General features: G+C 30.9%; 1 protein-coding gene across 1 annotated transcript in view; it reads right to left on the reverse strand.

Moving 5' to 3' along the window:
• The window catches only part of LOC124544467 (nephrin-like), a 131529-nt gene that overhangs the window by 66878 nt on the left and 43324 nt on the right, over nt 1-21327 (reverse strand). Inside the window, exon 2 of the mRNA XM_047123032.1 lies at nt 8909-9071. Coding sequence (XP_046978988.1) covers nt 8909-9071 — 163 coding nt within the window. The remainder of the gene's footprint in view (nt 1-8908; nt 9072-21327) is intronic.

A 21327-nucleotide genomic window follows, 5' to 3' on the forward strand; every position in this document is an offset into this window, starting at 1 on the left:
AAAATTGTAATTACAATTCAGTATTTTTTTTTTGTTTATCATTTTTCACGGACTTTATATTATTTTTTTTTAGATATTTGAATTGTAAACGAAGTAGTGCCGACAATATTAAAATATTACGTAATATGTTTGAAGTCATGCATTAATTATAATTATCTGTGATATATGTCATACGCCCTTATAAAAATAACTTTCTGACATAATTCCGGTCATCACTTAAAACTATAATCATAATTCTTATCAATAATATCTTAGAACAATAATTTGATTTTTAATCTTATTAAAGTTTAATCTTTTACAGGTCGCAATTAACACTTATCCTTACAACACAAACAGTTTTGTGGTCACAAAACCGTAGCAGACTGAAAAACTAGTGAAGTTAAAAATGAAAGTAGTCAGAATTAGTAGGTAGTCTTCTGTAAGAAATCTTAATGCCATATAATGTAGCAGGTAAATAAAAAATTCTATACTGTAAAAACAATATAATGCTGTTAAATATTATGACGGAAAAGGGAAAATTATACCAACATTTTAAAGGATTAATACACCTAATATACCTATAAATAAGTCATCCATAAAGCTGAAACTAGTAGTTACTTACTAAAGCGTCATCAATCAAAATCGATGGAGCCAGAGTAATGCCCAATACCCAATATTATATAAATTCGTCATAATCCGTCATTGCTACGTGTGTATTACCAATATATGAACTGGAAAGGTTTTCACGGTTGTATCGTATTTGATTTAACAGCTACATGCACTTTGATTGAAAGTGGATTGATTAATATCACAATACATACTTTCTAACTCGAACAGAGACAAAGATGTACATAATTCAATATTACAATTTTTTTTTTGCGTGAAATATTAAAATAGTACTTTTTAAAAGTAGAACATACTAATAATTTCTTTGTATAATATTATGAATTTTTGATAATTTATGTTGTATTCAGTTACACCTTCCTTTTTTGCTCATGATTCGAATATATCCTGATGGTTCTTTTCATGATGGCACTCTTTTCACTTTAAAAATATAATATAGCACTAATTAATACTTAATTTTAATTTAGGGTAACACAGGCAAATTCGTTGCAATTTTTTTTTAAATATTTTTATCGATAAGTCTTAGACATAAAATATTAAGTAAGAGACTGATCTTTTTCACGAGAAGATGTTGAAAGACTTAAATTGTTACGTTTTTGCTGTAAGTATATAAAGTCCTAACACATAGAGCGTTTTTTTTAAACGTATTCTGTTCAAGAACTTACTAAATGTAAATTAATGTTATCTATTATTTTTTTTATGATAGCATACAAATTAAGATTTATTTGAAACTAATAAAGGGCAGGAGAGTTTTTCAGCGAAGACCGTGTTTCAGCTAACTTGAGAAAGTATATTCTTCGCCCAAGTTGAGAGACGAGGAATACAGCTGATAGTACTTGGAAACAAAGAACAGAAAAATGTCCTCATTTGGCTTTAAGGGACATTTAGATATGACCCATGCCCAGTTGTACAAACATGAAAGTTTTAGATTTTGTTAATAGTTTTAAAATTTTGATTATACTCACACGAAATAGTTCGGATCAGCGATTATTCTGTGACATTTATTTGTTCCGACTACATTGATGTGTACAACTAAATTTTTACCCTCAATATCGATATTAAAATCCATAACGATTAATCTTGTTAAAAAAATATTTCATACTGATTGACATTGTTCCATTTTTTACAACATAAAATATTCATCATTCGGATTTATTCGCAGTAGTAATTTTAACCAACATTTTTTTTATGTATGTAAATTGTATGAAATTATTAAACGTGAATCTTATTTCACGAAGAAAAACGAGAGATATCGAAGCACTATTCGATATTTCGAAGTTCATAATCTCGTCTTTTCTTCTTGATATTTATTTTTAAACAACATTGAATTTTAGGAAAAATTGTTTTCGTCCATCGTTTATTTGAATTTCCCTGGGCATTCATCCTCGTAAAAAATTGTATGGATGTTTAACCTTATCAAGAGGAAGCCGAGGGCATTGAAAATTTTTATTCGATTTGGATTACATTTCTTTAGGTTTATTGAATCTGAAATTTCCCATTTAATTTACGACGCTGTCTGTGTCAATATTATTTGTTAAATTATCTATTTATTGTTATGATACGAAATATGTTATTTGAAAACGACTGAAGAATAACAAATCATTTCTATACTTTTTCTTTTTGCTAAGTGTCACAGCAGAAATTAGATATACGTAATCATTCTTTGTTCCGGTTTGAAGGGTAAGTGGGCTAGTTTATCTACGGGCACAATTACATAGCATAACACCTTAGTTCTCAAGATATGTGGCGCATTGGCGATGCTAGAATCGTTAAAACTTAGCACCAATGCTTATGGGCAGTTTCGACCACTTACTAAATGGGTTTGATGTTACGTCATACAAAGAATTTTATAAAAAGAAGTGAATGTAAAGCACACATCAGACTGATATTAAAATCGAAATTAGCACTGTTATATTCGTACTGATTCAAGTGTTATCAAACAATTTAATACAAAATACTGTATGTAATCTCTAGAGTAGATATAGAACACGGTTAATCGCAGATATTTGCTTAACAACGTATAATTTCAGTAGTAAACGTTTGCTATAATCGCATGGCCCGAGACACAAAGAGGCGATAATGAGCGTATTGATATAGACTATATTAATAGCCTTCTTCATTTTGTAGCATAACTTAAGATACGTACACACTTCCGAGACGCATTTTTTTTTTAATAAATAATAAATATTAAACAACATCACATACATTACTCTGATCTCAATGTAAGTAGCTAAAGCACTTGTGTTATGGGAAATCAGATGTAACGACGGTACCACGAACACCAAGACCCGAGATAACATAGAAAAGTAATGGTAATCTACATCGACTCAGCCGGGAATCGAACCCGGTACTTCGAAATGGCGTACTCATGAAAACCCGTGTACACACCACTCGACCGTAAAGGTCGTCAAATTTGCTTTATGATGGAATGGTATATCACTCTTAAATTGTGCATTGCGTCAGGATGTCATGGCTTATATACTTTTGATACCAAGACCTACAGTCAAATATATTAAGATATAGTTCAGTTGAAATACTACATTCCTTAAGAACATTACTCAATATTTATAATGATGCTAATCTTTATTGTATAAAGATATACTAGCTGTTACTCGTGGCTTTGCTCGCTTAGAAAACATGAATACATTTACAAATTAACATAAAATATTAAATTCATGAAAACCTCTTTGCTAACAACACTTTTTTTCTACAAAAAAAGTTATCTATTTGTGTACCAAAATTCACATAATTCGGTCTAGTAGTTTCGACGTGAAAGCGAGATAGACAAAAAGACAGAGTTACTTTCGCATTTATAATAAGTAGAAGTAGGTATTTATATTTAATATCAATAATAATAAAAATGATATGTAATTCAACAGAGGGTTATCATCACTATGTAATCGAAATGTCGAATCTTAGTCGTCTCTAAATGAAATACTTGTTCGTTCAAATATTGCAATAGCCTTACGAGTTTAATGGCCGACTCAATTTTGCTTAGCTCCGCTAGTGTGTTCACTTCCTTAGTCGTATATCACTAGGGATTAGAGAGATTGTAACGTTAATATGCAATGTGAATATGCGATTCGAATATTATAAACGGAGCTAGAATAAATGATCACGAATCTGTAATCTTAGTTGCTATCACGAGTATCTGATGTCTATAACAAATGGTAAATAATGTACATAGATTAATTCAGTTCGCCAGATTTATTATTGAGTAAATATTTAGATCGTCCTGAGATAATTCTTATCAATTTTTTTAGGATAAAAGAGAAAATTATCTATCAAATCTCTGATAAATACTACATTGTAGTTGTTTTTGACATCATCAAAAAAAAAAAAAATAGGTAAATATTAAGAAAATTATTTGATATTGCTAAATAGTGTATTTGTCGGTACCAATAAGTCAGTCAGTAAAAAGTCGCTGATTTGACTTTTATAGAGGCAAAGTGCGTTGTTGGCCGGCAGATGGCGTGGCAGTTCGCAAGAACGGAACGTCTGGGCCAGCGCAGAGTTGTCAGGGAATGTTCTAAGTCGACCAGATGATGCACTCGAAATTATCCTGCAGACCGTTTGCCTCTGTTCCCCTAAAAACCTATTAAAGACTTCTAATAACGTTATTACGAATGTTATTGTGATTACTGAGAATATTGTACCTATAATCTGCTTAGTATGAACTCAATTAAATTATAGACCATAGTTGTATTTGCCTTACTTCCTATACTGATAAGTCGATTGTAGTCCCAGCTTCAGATAAACCGGAACATCAAATATTTAACAATATTTAATATGGTTTACAACATTAATTTTTACAGTTTTCTTTACAATCATCCATTATCTTCCGTATTTAAACCCAGATTAACAATTTCCATCTCCCATGTATTCATTACATTTATATAATTCTGTGACTGAACACTAACACAACAGCTAGAAGTTATAGTATAACTATTTATATATATACTAGTTATATAACTATAGTTTAATGATTATTTATAAATATTATATTTAAAATACTTTGTAGGCTTACACGATATTATTATCATATCTGATGAGAAAGATAATTATAACCGTTAACAATCTTCTACATAACTTGTCATATACTGTAACACATAATATAAATTAAAATATATATTATTCAAGCAAACTTCTACAAGCACTCGTTTGTTCGAAATGTAGATTCCAGAGAGGAAGTTTAGTAATAAGTTTTTTCCACCATTTCAGTTTAACAACGAAGTTTTTAAATCAACTACATTTAAATTTATATATCCTGCCTGAATGTTATCAAATACAGATCATGCTTTTTTATCGTCTGTGTAATCTTAACTAGTTAAGACCGGTTTCGATCCGTACACAATCACCAATTTAAGAAACCACTAACCACTATTTCTGAAGGGCAAGTAAAGTGAAACCATCGTGATAATATTTAGATTATATTGGTCAAAACTAGTTTACTTCTAGAAACAATTAGTATTAGTTACTTTTGATGTCTAATTTAAGATGAATTCTAGAAACAAGTGGCAATACTTTGGATGTCTAATTCGAAATGAATGATAATAAAAATTGTATGATTATTTTCAGCGGTGCTTAAAAGGATTTAATTTTAAATGCCTTAGATGTGAAACTTGTTTGATTTATGTACTATTTTAATGTTTTTTTTTTTTATATTACTGTACGTTACCCGAAAATAAATAAATAAATAAAGCTAAGTACTTTCCCTGTTTATTCATATAAAAGGTTTATTTATAAAAAATTGGTATAACGGTAAAATAGTGAACATTTGGAGTCTCGAGTCTACTTATTTCTTTCATATATTTCAAAGCTGATAATCTTTCATGTGAAAATTAAAAATGAATAATTAATCTATTTAAAATAACAGACTAATATTCCGACTGCCCTGAGAATAGCCACGAACAGAGTGGTTTGGTGGAAGCTAGTCACATCAGTAAAAGCATTTCAGGACAATCACGACCTTCTGTAATGAAGCATACGAAACAGAAGAATAAAATAACAGACAATCATTACATTAATTTCAAACACCAGAATAGGTGTTGAGACTAATACGACATCAAGTAATGGTCCTGCATAACATATGCGCGCCTGAGCTATTTATAAAATATGCACACACTGTTAGAATGTGATTTACCCCTGAGTCCTCGTGTCATAGGGTGAATATAATATGTTCTCTGAAAATTACATATTATACCGACGGACTGTATTAAGAGATTATCTATTTATTATGATTGCTATGACACATGTTTAATTTATGTGTTTCGTAAATCGGTCACCAGCTGGTAAGTGGTCACCATTGCCCATAGGAATTGGAATCGTAATTAATTTTAACTATGGGAATAGTTTCATTCATCGCAAATTTACATTGGAAACTAAAACGCCAACCCCTTGCCTTATACGTAGTTCTCTTAGCCTTCAAAAACAACAATACTAGCGATAAGTTTGCTTCGCGGTTGAATGTTTGAGTTAGTATTCTTCCAAATAGTTGAAGAAGTATTAAAATGTCTGTAGAAAGCTGAAGCAAATATTGAAAGGTTGAATCCAAATATATTCATGTCTTAATAGAGGAGTTATAATGTAAAGAATGTTATTATTTTCGCCATTAAAAGGGACCTTGTCAGAGAGATGTGGAGAGGAGCTATTAAATTTTCAAAGTCACGTTTGTCGTATAAGTGGTTGGTACATTTTTGATGTGTCAACTGAGATACATAGTAAGAGTTCTTTGTTGAGATAGCCCGACTCGAGACTGGTTTTATCTACTTATAAGTAGTGTCATGCAATAGGGAATTGTGCCCAAGCATACACTACACTGAATAGGTATGGTGAATAAGGCATGTAAACTATCGACCAATTGATATGTAGGTGAAATTGTGACAAAAAATCGCAATTAAATAATAGAGAGTACTTGAATTAAAACTGAGCAAAGATGGCCCAGTGGTTGAAGCGCGTAACCGATGATTTCGGTAAAAATCCAGGCAAGCAACACTGAATTTTCATGTGCCTAATATGTGTTTAGAATTCATCTCGGTGTGAAGGAAAATATCGTAAGGAAACCTGCATCTGTATAATTTCAACAAAATTCTGCCACAATCCATAAAATCCCATTTAAGCAGCGTCGTGAAATATACTCCTAACCTTCTCAAAGGAAGAGGAGACCTTAGCCCAGAAATGGATAATTGACAGGCTGTTAATATACTTTACTATATACTTGAATTCCTAAAAAAATATTCAATAAAAATAAGTGTTTTTCCCTTTTGTCTATTATATAACTTTTTGTAAAATCCACACTACATTCAAATTATAAATAAAGATCTGTGTGCAACATAGATTTTTTGCATGTACGTGTAGGCGTGTACAGCCTCTAAGTGGCATACATGTTAGTATTTACTTGACTTAGGATTTAATTGTGAAAGCTGTATATATGTTATGCTGTTGGTGTGTCTAAATAAATAAAATAAAATAAATAAAGATTCAAAAAATAAAATAAATAGAGTCGTACACATTTAATAAAAAAAATATTTTCCAATATGGACTTCAATTCAGATGACAGTCAGTAATAACAGTTATTCTAATCACGTTGACAATCGCATTGAAGAATCCGTCTCTAGTTACTGAATAAAAATAAAAAAAAAACAAAGTGGAGACGTGAAAGTATAACGAACAATTTTCATTTCACCAGGACAACAGAAAAGCCTGAATTGAGGTTTTAATAAAGACCGCTTTAAGGACGGCAACAAATTTGACGATTGACCTTCTTAGCTGAGTAATCTCGTCCCCGTAAACCAAAAACTGGCGTAAATCTCTGCTAAGCCAAATTACACTTTGTTGCATTACGTTACGACTCGTTTTTGATAAGCCCTAGCTGGGGACAGTAAAATATCAGGTGAGCTTATCTTTTTCTTAATTAAGAAAATGTGGTTTTATTTTTTACCTTTGAATCAGAAATTATTTCCAATTACTGACAATAACAACGTTGGATTTTTCTTCTTTCTTATTTGTTGAATACACAACCGTGATTTATCCCCGCATTACTAATTAAAGCAAAATAACTGTTTCTTATTGGCAAATGAGTTAATAAGCTTTAGTGGGTTCCGTACTCAGAAAGACATAAAAAATCCAGCACATCTAGCTCCCGTTAATCTTAAGATTACATTTAAACATCGTTATGTAGTTATGTAGTTTTTAGTTACTCCAATGGGATGATTAAGGTCTAGCCGCATCTAAAGATTAAAAATGTAAAACAAAAAAAGTATTCTATTTTTAAAATAAAACTTTTTTTCTTATAACAATTGATTCATATATTACTCATTGTAAATTAGTCTAAAACAAAACCTTAACATTTTACACTTTAAAATTATAGTGGCAAATTTCTATTATCATTAAACCTTTGTTAAGCCAAATTACACTTTATAGCAATACGTTATGATTCATTTCTAATAAGCTACGGACAGTTATTAAGACCTTAGTGAAAAAGAGAATGATCAACATCATCACCCACAGCATTTCTTGACTTACTATTGATTATAACTCACTTATTCCGAAACCTTTTTAAAATAAATACGTCAACGAAATTTAAAATATATATGCAAGTTATATAATAGGTAATATAAGGGAATAATTATTATTGTAATAAACGAATTTGTACTTGTGGATTTTTTTCCATTGATACTATCTATATAGTGATTTAAGCAAGTGTCAACATGTCATTTACAAGAGAACTAAGATGTATAATATAATATAACTATAAAGTATAATATTTAATGTTTGCTTTTAATTTTGTAATTATATTCAACTACGAATATCTTAGAAGTTATTTTCCATCGTAAAAATCTAATTGATAAATTAAGGTTGAGTTGTAGAGAATTCACATGTTGCATTGAATCTGTGTTTTGTACTATATAGTTGCATGTTCTAAATTAAACTTAACTAAATAAAATACCATTGTTTCACAAAGCTAAAACAAGTACTTGGTGGTAGGGCTTTGTGCAAGCCCGTCTGGGTACTTACCAGACGGCCGGTTACCAATCAGCAATACTAAATATTTTTGCATGCATATTAACGGTAAGTAAGCTAATTTAAGTACAGGTACAAGGGACATAAGGTTGCCAACGTTGGTGGCGCATTTATATTGTTAGGATAATGGTAACCACTTACCATCAGATAGCCCTTTTACCCTCAGCACATAGATGTATTTATAACGTATATAAAATATCCATATATATTGGACTACAAGTCTTAATATTAAAAAATAAATAGTAAACAAAACTCCTTAATAAAAAGTAGTAATAAGATTTACCTGTAAATGGGTACGTCATTTTTATACCAGACGACCAGCAACAGAGCGTCGGGTGGCTGCGGGGAACGCGTGTCGCAAGGCAAGGTGGCGTCGCCTCCCGACACAGCTGACAAATTGACCGCGTCCAGCGACTCCGCCCCTACACTGGAACCTGGACGCAGACCTGTTGATGAAATATTATGTGGTCATATCTGCTTCATAATTTATTGTTCGCGTGAATAACGGCTACATTCTTATTTTGAAATTGCATTGTGGTAAAAAATATGACACGGGATTTAAAAACACGCAACAGTTTAGATATAAAAATGAAATAATACTAGACTTTAGGTTAGTTATGAAAGGAAAAAGTGGTGGTTCGTATTTTGAAATATTATAAATAAATTTAATGGAACTTCAAAATTTAATTCAGCCATCTTTGAGTATTGAAAGATAATCTTCCGAGGAATAGTTGATCCATTATTTTTTTTTTTTCGTAGATAAGCTGTTTGGAGGATCTTGTCTTATATCTGGGTAGCGGTTTTAAAAAGTAACCAAAAACTATCATGGATTTATATCTGGCTTACAAAAGATATGGAAAAACTAATATATAAATACAAATTCAATATTTAAAATACGAAAAATATGGAACTAAAAATCTACTACGTCCTCTTTTGTAGTTCCGGGTAATACTAAGTGCAGGAATACCAGAATCCAGACTATAACACAAAAAATGGATGCTAAAATCGAAAGGATATACGCCCCTGTTGCAATTTTGGAAGTTTTTTTTAATTCCTTCTTTACCCATACAAAAGCTTCATATGTAAAACGAAACGTCCCTTTCGGAACATCATTTAGATTTTGTGTATATCTTTAAAATATAGAAAAATAAAGACCAGTTTTATTAGTGAGCTTTTAAATTCTGTCATTTTGTATATTTTATTCAAACTTATCTCAAATACATGAGCTACATATTGGACATTGGTACACAGAAATTTATTCACAATAAATAAAAAAATAATGAATTAAGAATAATTTATATTAAATATAAAGATGTAAATGTTGATGTTAATTCGGATATAAAACACTTAATCTGAAAAAATCCTAACCTCTAGCACATATACCCCCTAATTTTCCCCTCGATAGGAGAATATTTGGGAAATTTCATCTAAAGCGATTTAGCGGCTTAAAGGCGTAATAAGCAGAGCTATTTTAACATTTAAAGTACTATTATACATTCAAAATATTTAAAAAAGAATTATATGATTATGATAAAAAGCTTCAAATATCAATAAGAGCTAAACTATATATCTTATACACGATAAAGAACACTTTAATTTGGTTGCATTTAAAAGCATATAAATCACGAACGATACGCCGGCTTACACGACAAGTTTTCAACAGTTTCACCGTGTAATGTGTTTTACGTGACAATCATATACATACAAATGATTGCGATGTTTCTCTTGTGGCGTAATAAAAATTGGTAGGATAATGAAAATTGATTGACGCATTGATCGTGTATGTTAACAAATTAATTGGAAACACGCTTGGTATTACAATGATGGATGAAAAGCCTTCGTTAAAAGTATCATTTTTTTGCATTCAATACTATTTTTATCGGCTTTTAACAGTCCTATTGGATAGAAGAGAAATGGCTTTAACTCAACACTGGTACATTTACTGACTATTATTTTGACTATATTGTAATCCGAGTCTTCATCGATTGGCTTCCACGAAGATTATTATTAGACATCTGACGTCAATAACGAAAATGAAAATTAATAATAATATATTTTTTGATAGCAAAATATTTAATTTATAAATAGGAGAGTCTTCTAAGATTGAATAAACTTTTTGGTCTTTTTGGTTAAATTGGTCTCGTATTTCAGGATAAAGTAAAGTAGTTACTATAAATTCTAAATGCAAAGACAACACGATTATACACTAGTATTAGGACTGGTCGTAAATTAAACTAACAGAGCTTATGCGATTCAACAAAATTTAAGGTACCAAAGCACGCTTGGTAGGTTAATAGTACCTTCTTGCTTAATAGCCACACGGTAAATGAATTCAGAAATTTCTCATAGAAATTGCTCAAGGGTATTAAAGAAAGATAATAATAATAAAATTCCGCAGACATTTATAACTTAGCCCTTTCGTAAATTTAAATCGTTTGTAATACATTGGTAAAAAAAAGCATATTATTCGATACAAGATTTTAAAGATGACAAGAAAGCATGGAGTTAATACCTGTTGACTTCCTGGATATATTAATTTAAATAATTAATAATAATATATTAATGACTGTATTTTTTAAATGTTGAAAAAGAGTAACTACTGGGTACTTGCCGGTACTTCTAGGTAGAATCTATTTTCCGAACCGGTGGTAGCTTTACTTAATTGTAAAATGACGATTCACTTAATTGTAAAAGCCCACTTGAATAAAGTTTATTTTGATTTTGATTTTTATTCAACACCAAGGCGACCTTAAAGGGGATTTTGATATTAAAGTCCTATCTAAAAGAATATCGAATAAATAAATTAATATGTTTTTTATTAAATAAGAGGCCTTTAGACACCAACCAACAGTGTTCAATATTGAGTATTGGCGGCATTGAGTGCATTCTGTGACTTTTTTATTAAGTTTTATTTACATTGTACTCAAAAACTAACAGATAAAATCAAAGATTAAATAAACGTAGAACTTGACAAAATTACATCAGAAGCTATTTGTTTTAGTATTATTTAACGTTGAGTTTATTTTGGGTGCACTAAGCCCCGTTGTTTGGCGCAGAGCGTGAGCAATAACAGTTTGCCAACGGATTGGCTGAATTAGCATTAGTCGGTTATTACTCCAATGGTCCAAGGAACCGCTCCGATTCCCGTGCGAAATTGTTCGCGAAATTTGAATCGTTCGTTTGCAGTGAATACCAAGCGTGATCGTGACAAATGACTCGATTAACAATCCGAGTCCCCAACGAAGGAGATGGCGCGAATAACGAGCCAATATATCAAAGGATTTTTCTGTACGTTGACGAGACTTTGAAGCAATTTCCTGTTTATTAATGAATGTGAGTTCAGGAATCGTATTGCCTTTAATCCGCTTTTGGGAATCCTCTTCCCTTTTTCCTTTAACGTCATTATTTCAAATTGATTGATAACTGAACCTTTTTATAGTAATCTACTCGCTAGTTATCTCACTACTTTCATTCGTCTTATGTAACAATGTTTTTACCTATATATTTTGTACCTAGCGACCCGCCTAGGCTTCGCACGGTCGCGATACTGATCCTATATACTATATAATTTCACAATATAAACTTAAAAAATTATCAGTGTTTCTTTACTATATTGTCTCTGTATTATATACGAAAACTTTACTCTCAAATCACTATACCTATGAAAAAAAACCGCATCAAAATCCGTTACGTAATTTTAAACATCTAATCATACATAGGGAAGACACCGGTAAGCGACTTTGTTTTATACTATGTAATTATATAAGTTAAAATATGAATTGTAATTCAATGAGAAAATGTTGCTAGCATACTTATGTCATCTGAGTCTGTATCATATGTGAAATAAAAACAAAAAGGTGGTTATTTATCAGAAAATGTATACAAGTTTTTCGCTTTACAAAGACAGCCAAGCTTTAAGTAAAAAAAAATATGTAAAATGTACTGTTTTGAATTTCAACAAATAAAAAAAATGTTACAAATTTTAAAATAAGTCAACTGGAAAACTTTCCGTACTCTCGTATAATATTTCAATATAAAATGAATTTATTACATAGATTTTAACTCACCACAGTACATGAAGCGTGATCCATCGAATTTTCTGTTACATTGCACTTCAAATTAGCTACAAAATATTATATACCGCAAAAATTATATCGTAATTAAAAAATACATTAATTTTTGAAACATTATAATTATTATATAATATTCACATAATATTATAGAAGTTAAGAGCCCGATTAAAAGACAACGAAGTAATATGCGTCGATTTTTAATAATCAAATTTTGCTATTTACTTGTTAATTTTTTTGAATCTTATTTATAAAATATTCATTTAGAACTGATACATTTTTTTATATTCGATAATTGAGTCGCACTAATAATATTTGAGTGGACATTATTAGTCATTATCGAACTAGCTACCCACCCCGATTTTACAAATATAAAAAATTCTATAAAATATTGAAATCGTAACATATCAAGCTGTATTGATATCCTTAATAAATCTGAAAATTTCTAAGTATTATTTCTTTCTGTCCATTTTGATAAACATCGATACATTACAGTCGATTTCAACATTTTTCTATCTTCATCAAGATCACGTTAATTGGCGAAAATTGTATGAAAATCTTTTGAACTTATCACGCTACTTCGATATTTAGTAACGTGAAGTGATTTCATTACAAAGGTAACATTTAAATGGTAATATATTAACTATCACTAAAACTGCAATTAATATATTGCATTACCTTGAGGTGAATGTCCAGATAATCCAGTCATTAGTCCCTGTTGGAAGGGCTTTGTGCAAGCCCATGTGAGTAGGTACCACCCACTCATCAGATATTCTACCGTCAAACAACACACAACCGTGTTGTGTTCCGATTTGAAGGGTGAGTGAGCCAGTAGAACTACAAGCACAAGAGGCTTAACATCTTAGTTCCCAAGGTTGGTGGCGCATAGACGATGTAAGTAATGGTTAATATTTCTTACAGTACCATTGTTTATGGGCGGTAGTGACCACTTACCATCAGGTGGCCCATATACTCGTCCGTCAAACCGTAGCATAACAAAATCTGATTCTGAACCACAAACTGAGTTCGAATGAAATAAATTCAGTAGAATATATTTATAATTCATCTCATGCTCGGCGGTAAAAGAAAATATCATAACGAATTCTGCATGCGTGAATAAGCCCTTCTCTCCTCAAAAACATTTAAGGGCAACTTATTATAGTTTTTATAACTTTTCTACCAAGTCACTTTGTTAGAAAAATATAGTTTTTTCCATGTTGTACACTTATGTGAGAAATTGATTTAAACAGTGGCACGTAGTCAGTCAGAGCGTTTGTTTTACATGTCATGATTTCAATTCGATCGAATAAAAACAAGTCATGCGAATAAAATGTATCCATGAACGCAATTCTGTTCACACTTTTAAAAGTATTGCGAAACATATGAAAAATTAAAACAAATTAAACAAAATTTACAGTAATTTCTTGTTAATTGGAGAGCTTTTATGATATTAATTCGTATTATAAATCAAAAACATTAAACGTGGAAAATATGTAACGTCATATTAAACAATAATTAATGTTCTGTCTGTTATACACTTTTATTATTATCTTATATTATATATATATATGTATGTTTTTACGATAGACAGTATAGATCAATATTTATTTTTGTATACGTTCTTTTTTTCTATATTTTGGATTTATATTTTTTTATTGTTAAGTCTTTATTAATTACCGCTTACATGCTTTTCTGTTGGACCTGAGTCCGCCTTTTGTACCATATGCTTTGTGATGATCAAAAGATTTAAATTAAACGTAATACATTATAATATGTCTTTCAGTGATATCCGTCATTTGGCATCGTACCCCAGACAGAGACGCTATTACCTCTCTGAATAGGGAGCTCAGCCTTTGAGCTAGGTAAGCCCTGACTCTTGTGTCACCGGAACTGTGAATCGGTCTCTAAAAAACGTTTTTTTGATTTACAAATACAATATCAATGTTATTACCAAAATTGACTATTATATTATTCAATACAAAATTATACAGATGATAAAGCGTGGAGCTGGTAGATGTTGACTTCCAGGCAAAATACATATATTACGTATATAATTATTGTATTTAACTAACATGACGTTGTATTTTTGAATGTTGAAAAAGCGTAACTATTGACATTATTGTAGGTTATTCTCGGTAGAATCTAGATTCTGAACCAATGGTAGCTTCATTTAATACAGTTTCTTAAATGACGATTCAAAAGTGATTGTAAAATCGTACTTGAATAAAGTATATTTTGATAGTTAATACCTGTTGACTTCCAAGCACGATATTAGTATTAATTTAAATAAGTGTATTATATTTGTATTTGTATTTAACTAACGTGACTTTGTATTTTTAAATGTTAAAAAAGAGTAACTACTGAGTTTGTTGCCGGTTCTTCTCGGTAGAATATACTTTCCGAACCGATTAAAAAGTGCTTGTAAAAGTCTACTTGAGTAAAGTTTATTTTGATTCGATTTGATTTGACTATCCTTTAAATTACGCATTAGTGCATAAGTGTTTTAATTTGAACGCTACGATGAAATTTCTATGTAAGTAAAGTCATAGTGAATCATATTGTAAATAAAATTAAATAGAAATATTAAAATAAGAGAATAACGGTAAGCTCCAACCTCAGCGAAGATCTGCTGATGTATGCAAACAAATAAAAACATCTAGTAGAAAAAGACACGGGCAACTGTGAGCCGTGGATTTTATTAAATAAAAAAAACAAAAAAATTCTATGCTTAAAATACCTCACAACAAATTTTAATAATAAATTTTCAACTTCAATATGAATGAAAGTAAAAAATATATTTATTTACGTTGAAATTTTTAATAACTACTTTATACATGACCGCGGTGCATGGTAAAAAGAAAACAAGCAGCATTTCTTTATTGAATTTTACGTCTGATTCTCTGAACGAAAAATGAAACTGTACAGTCAGATTTTTTTGTATATAATTACATTTTATAAAACATATAAATGTAATAAGGCTTGGTGATTCAATACTACTGTAAATAAATGTTTACTAGGGCTCAATTTTAGGATAGACTATACATTTTATGTCGTGAGCCGACAAGAGATGAAAAAAATCCTTTTTTTTTTCATTTATTGAGATCTATATCAATTCCAGAATAGTTTATAAATTCCATGAAGCAAAAGGCTTTACTTATAAGATTATTTTAATAACGAATTTAAATTTCTTTACAAAAACAGTTCAAGTACAGACTGCAGAATAAATTCTAATTTTATTTCACCCACCGCTTCCATAAAACATACATCTAAGAACTGAATTTGGTAGCGTTAGTGTACCGAGGAAGTTTTACGAGGGAGCATTGGAAACAACTGTTCCAGTACGTGACGCGGGACGCGAATAGATAGACAATTGTTTAAAGATGGCGATTGGTTGAAATTTTGGACCAGTAGTCACGTGATTGATAGTGCAATAAAGATGTATGGAAAAAGGTTTTTGGAATTACGACTTAATTTTTGACATGATGTTTTTTAACAAAAAACATTTTTTTTTTTTGATTTTGCATTGTATTTGAGTAGGGAGGATTATTTGGGCAATATGACCCACTCGATGCCGTAAAATGACTACATTCTTATTTCCTTTATTTAAGTTAATTAATTATATATAATTTTGCAATGCATATTAACTCATATAAGAATATACTTGACATATGACCTATTTACTCGTGTAATACATATACGAAAAATGTTGGATATACTCCTATTTATATATGCCACCTAAGGGCTGTTAGGTCTTAATCCACAAAATATATGTCATAAAAAATATTCTACGAAACTCATAAACATCCTCTAAACCTGCACGACTCAGCTCAGTGCTCGTTTAACATGGCTGTTTATACACAGTGTGATACGTTCCTAAGATGTGTTTTTTCTTCCCCCTCATACGTGACGGAGGCTTAAGGAAAATTTGCGAAAAGCACGTAACGCTTCAATTGTTCGGGATCGATGACATAAGGATATTTGAAATGGCTTTATTGCTCGGGTGACGCTTTTCACATTTTATATAACAATGATATTTCATATAATATATTGCTAAATTTGAAAAAAATCTCGTTATATTTTCATCATAAAAAAAAAATCGTAAATCATATTTTAAATTTCGAATATTAGATGTGAGGTAATAATATAATGTTCATATACGATTAATTGTTTATCGAAATGAGTTTATATTGATATCGGTTCTATTGTATGCGGCCATCATATTGTCGAGTTAAAACAATCAGACCCGAGGGAAAAATAACATGGAATAAAGAGAAAATTGCAAAAATACAACCTACGTTTTATTACATCCGAGACTATTCGGGTATAAGTTTAAGCTAAACCTAAGCCTATAGATGTTGTCATGAGATTTACGGACGGCCACGTAGCTGTGCTGACTTTTATCTTTTTTCGGATTATGTAGCCCTGTTTGTTTTGACCTTCATTTAACCGGACACTAAATGGGATTGAAATTAAAACCGATTTGTAAGCAATACAGTATTAGGTTATTGAAAACATCTGTAGAAATTTAGTATCGATACAGACTTTCGAATAGTGTATCTATGAATACCATGTTAATACTTTTACTAAATAATTTGATCATGATTTATTTTTCATATTACTCTATTAATTTTTTTCCTGTTTTTACAACAACAACAACAACAGCCTGTAAATTGCCACTGCTGGGCTAAAGACCTCCTCTCCCTTTAAGGAGAAGGTTTGGAACATATTCCACCACGCTGTTCCAATGCGGGTTGGTGGAATGCACATGTGGCTGAATTTCTATAAAATTTGTCACATGCAGGTTTCCTCACGATGTTTTACTTCACCTCTGAGCACGAGATAATTTATAAAAACAAATTAAGCACATGAAACAGCGATGCTTGCCTGGGTTTGAACCCGCAATCATCGGTTAAGATACACGCGTTCTAACCACTGGTCCATCTCGACTCACTGGGCCATCTCGACTCAACTGGGCCATCTCGACTCACTGGGCCATCTCGACTCATTCTCGTTTTTACACATGTACATTATATAAAAACAAATTAAGCACTACCGTTAAATTAATGTTTTGTTTAAATTATTATGACTTAATGTCAAAAGGATTTTCTTTTTGGAACAATATAAAGTTACTTTATAGCGTACAACTATAAACATGTATGTACATACCTTTAATATAAAATGTTTTACGAAAATTGATGTTTAGATTGTAGTACTGGAATTTTTTCGTTATCATTCAATCAACATTGATACGATCGATCGACAAGTCGCCACGAATGTAGTTTATATCCTTGATCAATGTGTTTATAATGATTAATTTTATTAAATATGACTAAAGTATAAAGGTTAGGAAAATAAACAAAAAATAATATTCAAACAAAGACTGTATAACAGAGCATATAATAAAAAGTCAAGCAAATAAAATAGCGATTACCGTTCCCTATATTATATACACACAAGAATATCAAAACTTAATACAAAAAACTGAAAAATATTTAAAAATCTACGAAAAAATATTGCAATTTCATTCATTTGAAAAGTTTTTTTATTTCAAATCTTGATGAATTTCGTGTCAACTATCCGTAGTTTTAATATCTTCTTGGTTTTCTCGGAGACAATGTAAAGTAAATAAAAGAATCCGAAGTTCAATTTCATACAGCAAATCCAAAACTGAAAGTAATTATTACTTCTGTACTTACGAGATATTAAAATTTTGATCATTTAATATTTTTTTTTGACGACCTCCGTGGTCGAGTGGTGTGTACACCGATTTTCATGGGTACGCCACTCCGAGGTCCCGGGTTCGATTCCCGGCCGAGTCAATGTATACTTATTATTACCATTAGTTTTCTATATTGTCTTGGGTCTGGGTGTTTGTGATACTGTCGTTACTTCTTGGATTGAACATTGGGATCAGTGTAATCTATGTGATGTTGTCTCATATTTATATTTATTTTATTTTTACGGTACTAATACATATTATCTTTATAAGCCGAGACCGTGATACACTCATACGTATATCAGAATTGCATTTAAAATATATGGGCGGTTTTTTTCTTTACCACCGAGCATGATATAAAACGTACAAGCAAATTAGATACATGGAATTTCAGTTAATACTCACGTGTTCTGCTGACTGTACTACTAGCCTATCTCGGATCTAACCTCGTAATAATGGGGTTTACAATCGTTGAAATAGTAACAGTTAATACAGAATGTTAACAGTATTATACTCTACTAACAATATTTATTAACATAAGAATTAATATTTATAGCAACGTTATAAGTAAAATGGTGACAGGAGGGCTGGTTAGTTTTTTGCCCAGAGAATCGGCATTGCAATTCAACGGGGTATTGCTGTTAACATTCTAGCCACACTTCTATGCGATCAAGATTTATACAGTAACTATTTTTGATTCATATATGTATATATTTAAAGACTTAATGCTAAGAGTCGATATGAAAATTTCACCCACATTTGAAGCCGTAATCTTAGGTTTAGGTTTAGGTTTTTTTTACTTGGTGGTGGGGCTTTGTGCAAGCCCGCTGGGTAGGTACCAACCACTCATCAATTATTCTACCGCCAAATAACAGTACTCAGTATTGTTGTGTTCCGGTTTGAAGGGTGAGTGAGCCAGTGTAACTACAGGCACAAGGGACATAACATCTTAGTTCTCAAGGTTGGTGGCACATTGACGATGTAAGGAATAGTTAATATTTCTTACAGCGTCATTGTCTATGAGTGATGGTGACCACTTACCATCTGGTGGCCCATATGCTCGTCCGCCAACTTATACCATAAAAAAAAGGTTGCCACCCACGTATTTTGTTCAATGAATCTTCAGTATTTTATAACGGTATATAAATTATAATAGAAAAACCTACAAACAGTTACATAATCAGAACCTTATAAATGTTTTATTCTTATTTGAGCAAAATAAAAATCATTAAACTCGATCCATTTTTAAATTTACTATTGTAAAATAAATTTATTTTCAATTACAGAAGCGCGAGTTAATATTAAATTATACAGTAGCCGGACAGAGAATGAAGCTTACGCTCTTATCCCAGGTAAAAGGCAATACTTAACGTACGGTCAAGCACATACGAATAAAGACTATGTATTTTAACAAATTTAAGTCTTAGGTATATAGTGTTAAGGTAACTTTTTCTCGGTACGCGTTTCACATATTACATTTAGTAGTTGTTTTTACAGCTATTCGCTTAGCTATTTGGACAAGAACTACAAAAAATAAGCATTCATTCTCATCATAGTGGTTTGCGGTTTTGTAATTAACATAAACAAGTTTAAATTAAATTTTAATACCGCATGTTATGACTGTCTAATATTTAAAGCGAAAATAGTTAATGAAATTTGTCGCAAAGTGTTTTAATTTATTCTTTTTATTTCGATGAACTTTATAACATGTAGTATTCAGCTAGTGATGTTAATATTAAAACGATATTTTCTCACGGAATGTACCAGTGATTTAGTAATCATTCAACATCCAGAGAAAATGAGTTAGTATATACATAATGTCTTGTTATAATGACTGAGATCCTATATTTGGCAAATCATTACAAAAATTGGGAGCTGAGATCTGCCCTTGTGCTTGTACACTGACTCACTCAACCCGTTTGAAGAGTCAAACCGTCAATTTCCAGTATGACTGCTTGGCGGTAGAATATGATAAGGGTAACCTACCCAGATGGGCTTGTACAAAGTCATACCATCGAGTAATTAAAACTTATACATTCTTAAACAAATTAAGTTTGAAAATTGATTACAAAGTTTGTTCATTTTCTAAATATAATTAATATAAGGCGAGTAATTATTAAAATATGTGTAAAATAATATAAAGAGTACTGCGTGGAGCACAATGTAAGTCGAACCTCTGCTGAAGACTATTTTCAGTACACGGATTTCATAGTATTATGTCTTTCATAGTACGTTTTAATTTGCAGTAACGCTACATATATCGAATTTGTTTTTATTTTAAAGAAGAGAGCTATCCGGTCTATTTATAATCTTGGCGATAAAAATTCCCTTCGGTATGTTTTTAACAAAGTAAGAGTACTCACAGTTGCGTCACAATATATTAACAACAATGTACGTATATAAATTCATTGATCACTTTGAATTAGTGGTAATCATTGTAAGTATACGGGACGTAAGGTTACAACGTCAAAGTTTCCGACTCCGCAAAGTCAATAAATCCTTCTTGGGGAGGTATTTGTTTGTATAATAAAATTCCGCAGATATTTTGTACTTCACCGGTGCCATAAATTTAAATCACTTGTTGAATAAACATTAATAAATAAAGCATATTATTCGACAAGATGTTTATATAGATGAAACAATACTTGTCAATTTACCGTCATGATATAGTATTTATACATCAACATACGTTTTAAACTAACGTCATTTATCTCAAATGTTTCTAAAGAGTAACTACTGAGATTCTCGTCAGTTCCTCGTGGTAAAATCTACACTATGAACGAGTATACGGACATGGTTGGTTGCGATTGCGATGTCAGGAATCGATCATAATACTTGGAATCAATTTAACCTGCATCATAAAAAAAAAAACATTTTTTTTAATTGAATTAATTCTATGTTTGACTGACTGCATGA

The sequence above is a fragment of the Vanessa cardui genome, chromosome 4 (assembly GCF_905220365.1).
Source record: "Vanessa cardui chromosome 4, ilVanCard2.1, whole genome shotgun sequence".
Taxonomy (NCBI): domain Eukaryota; kingdom Metazoa; phylum Arthropoda; class Insecta; order Lepidoptera; family Nymphalidae; genus Vanessa; species Vanessa cardui.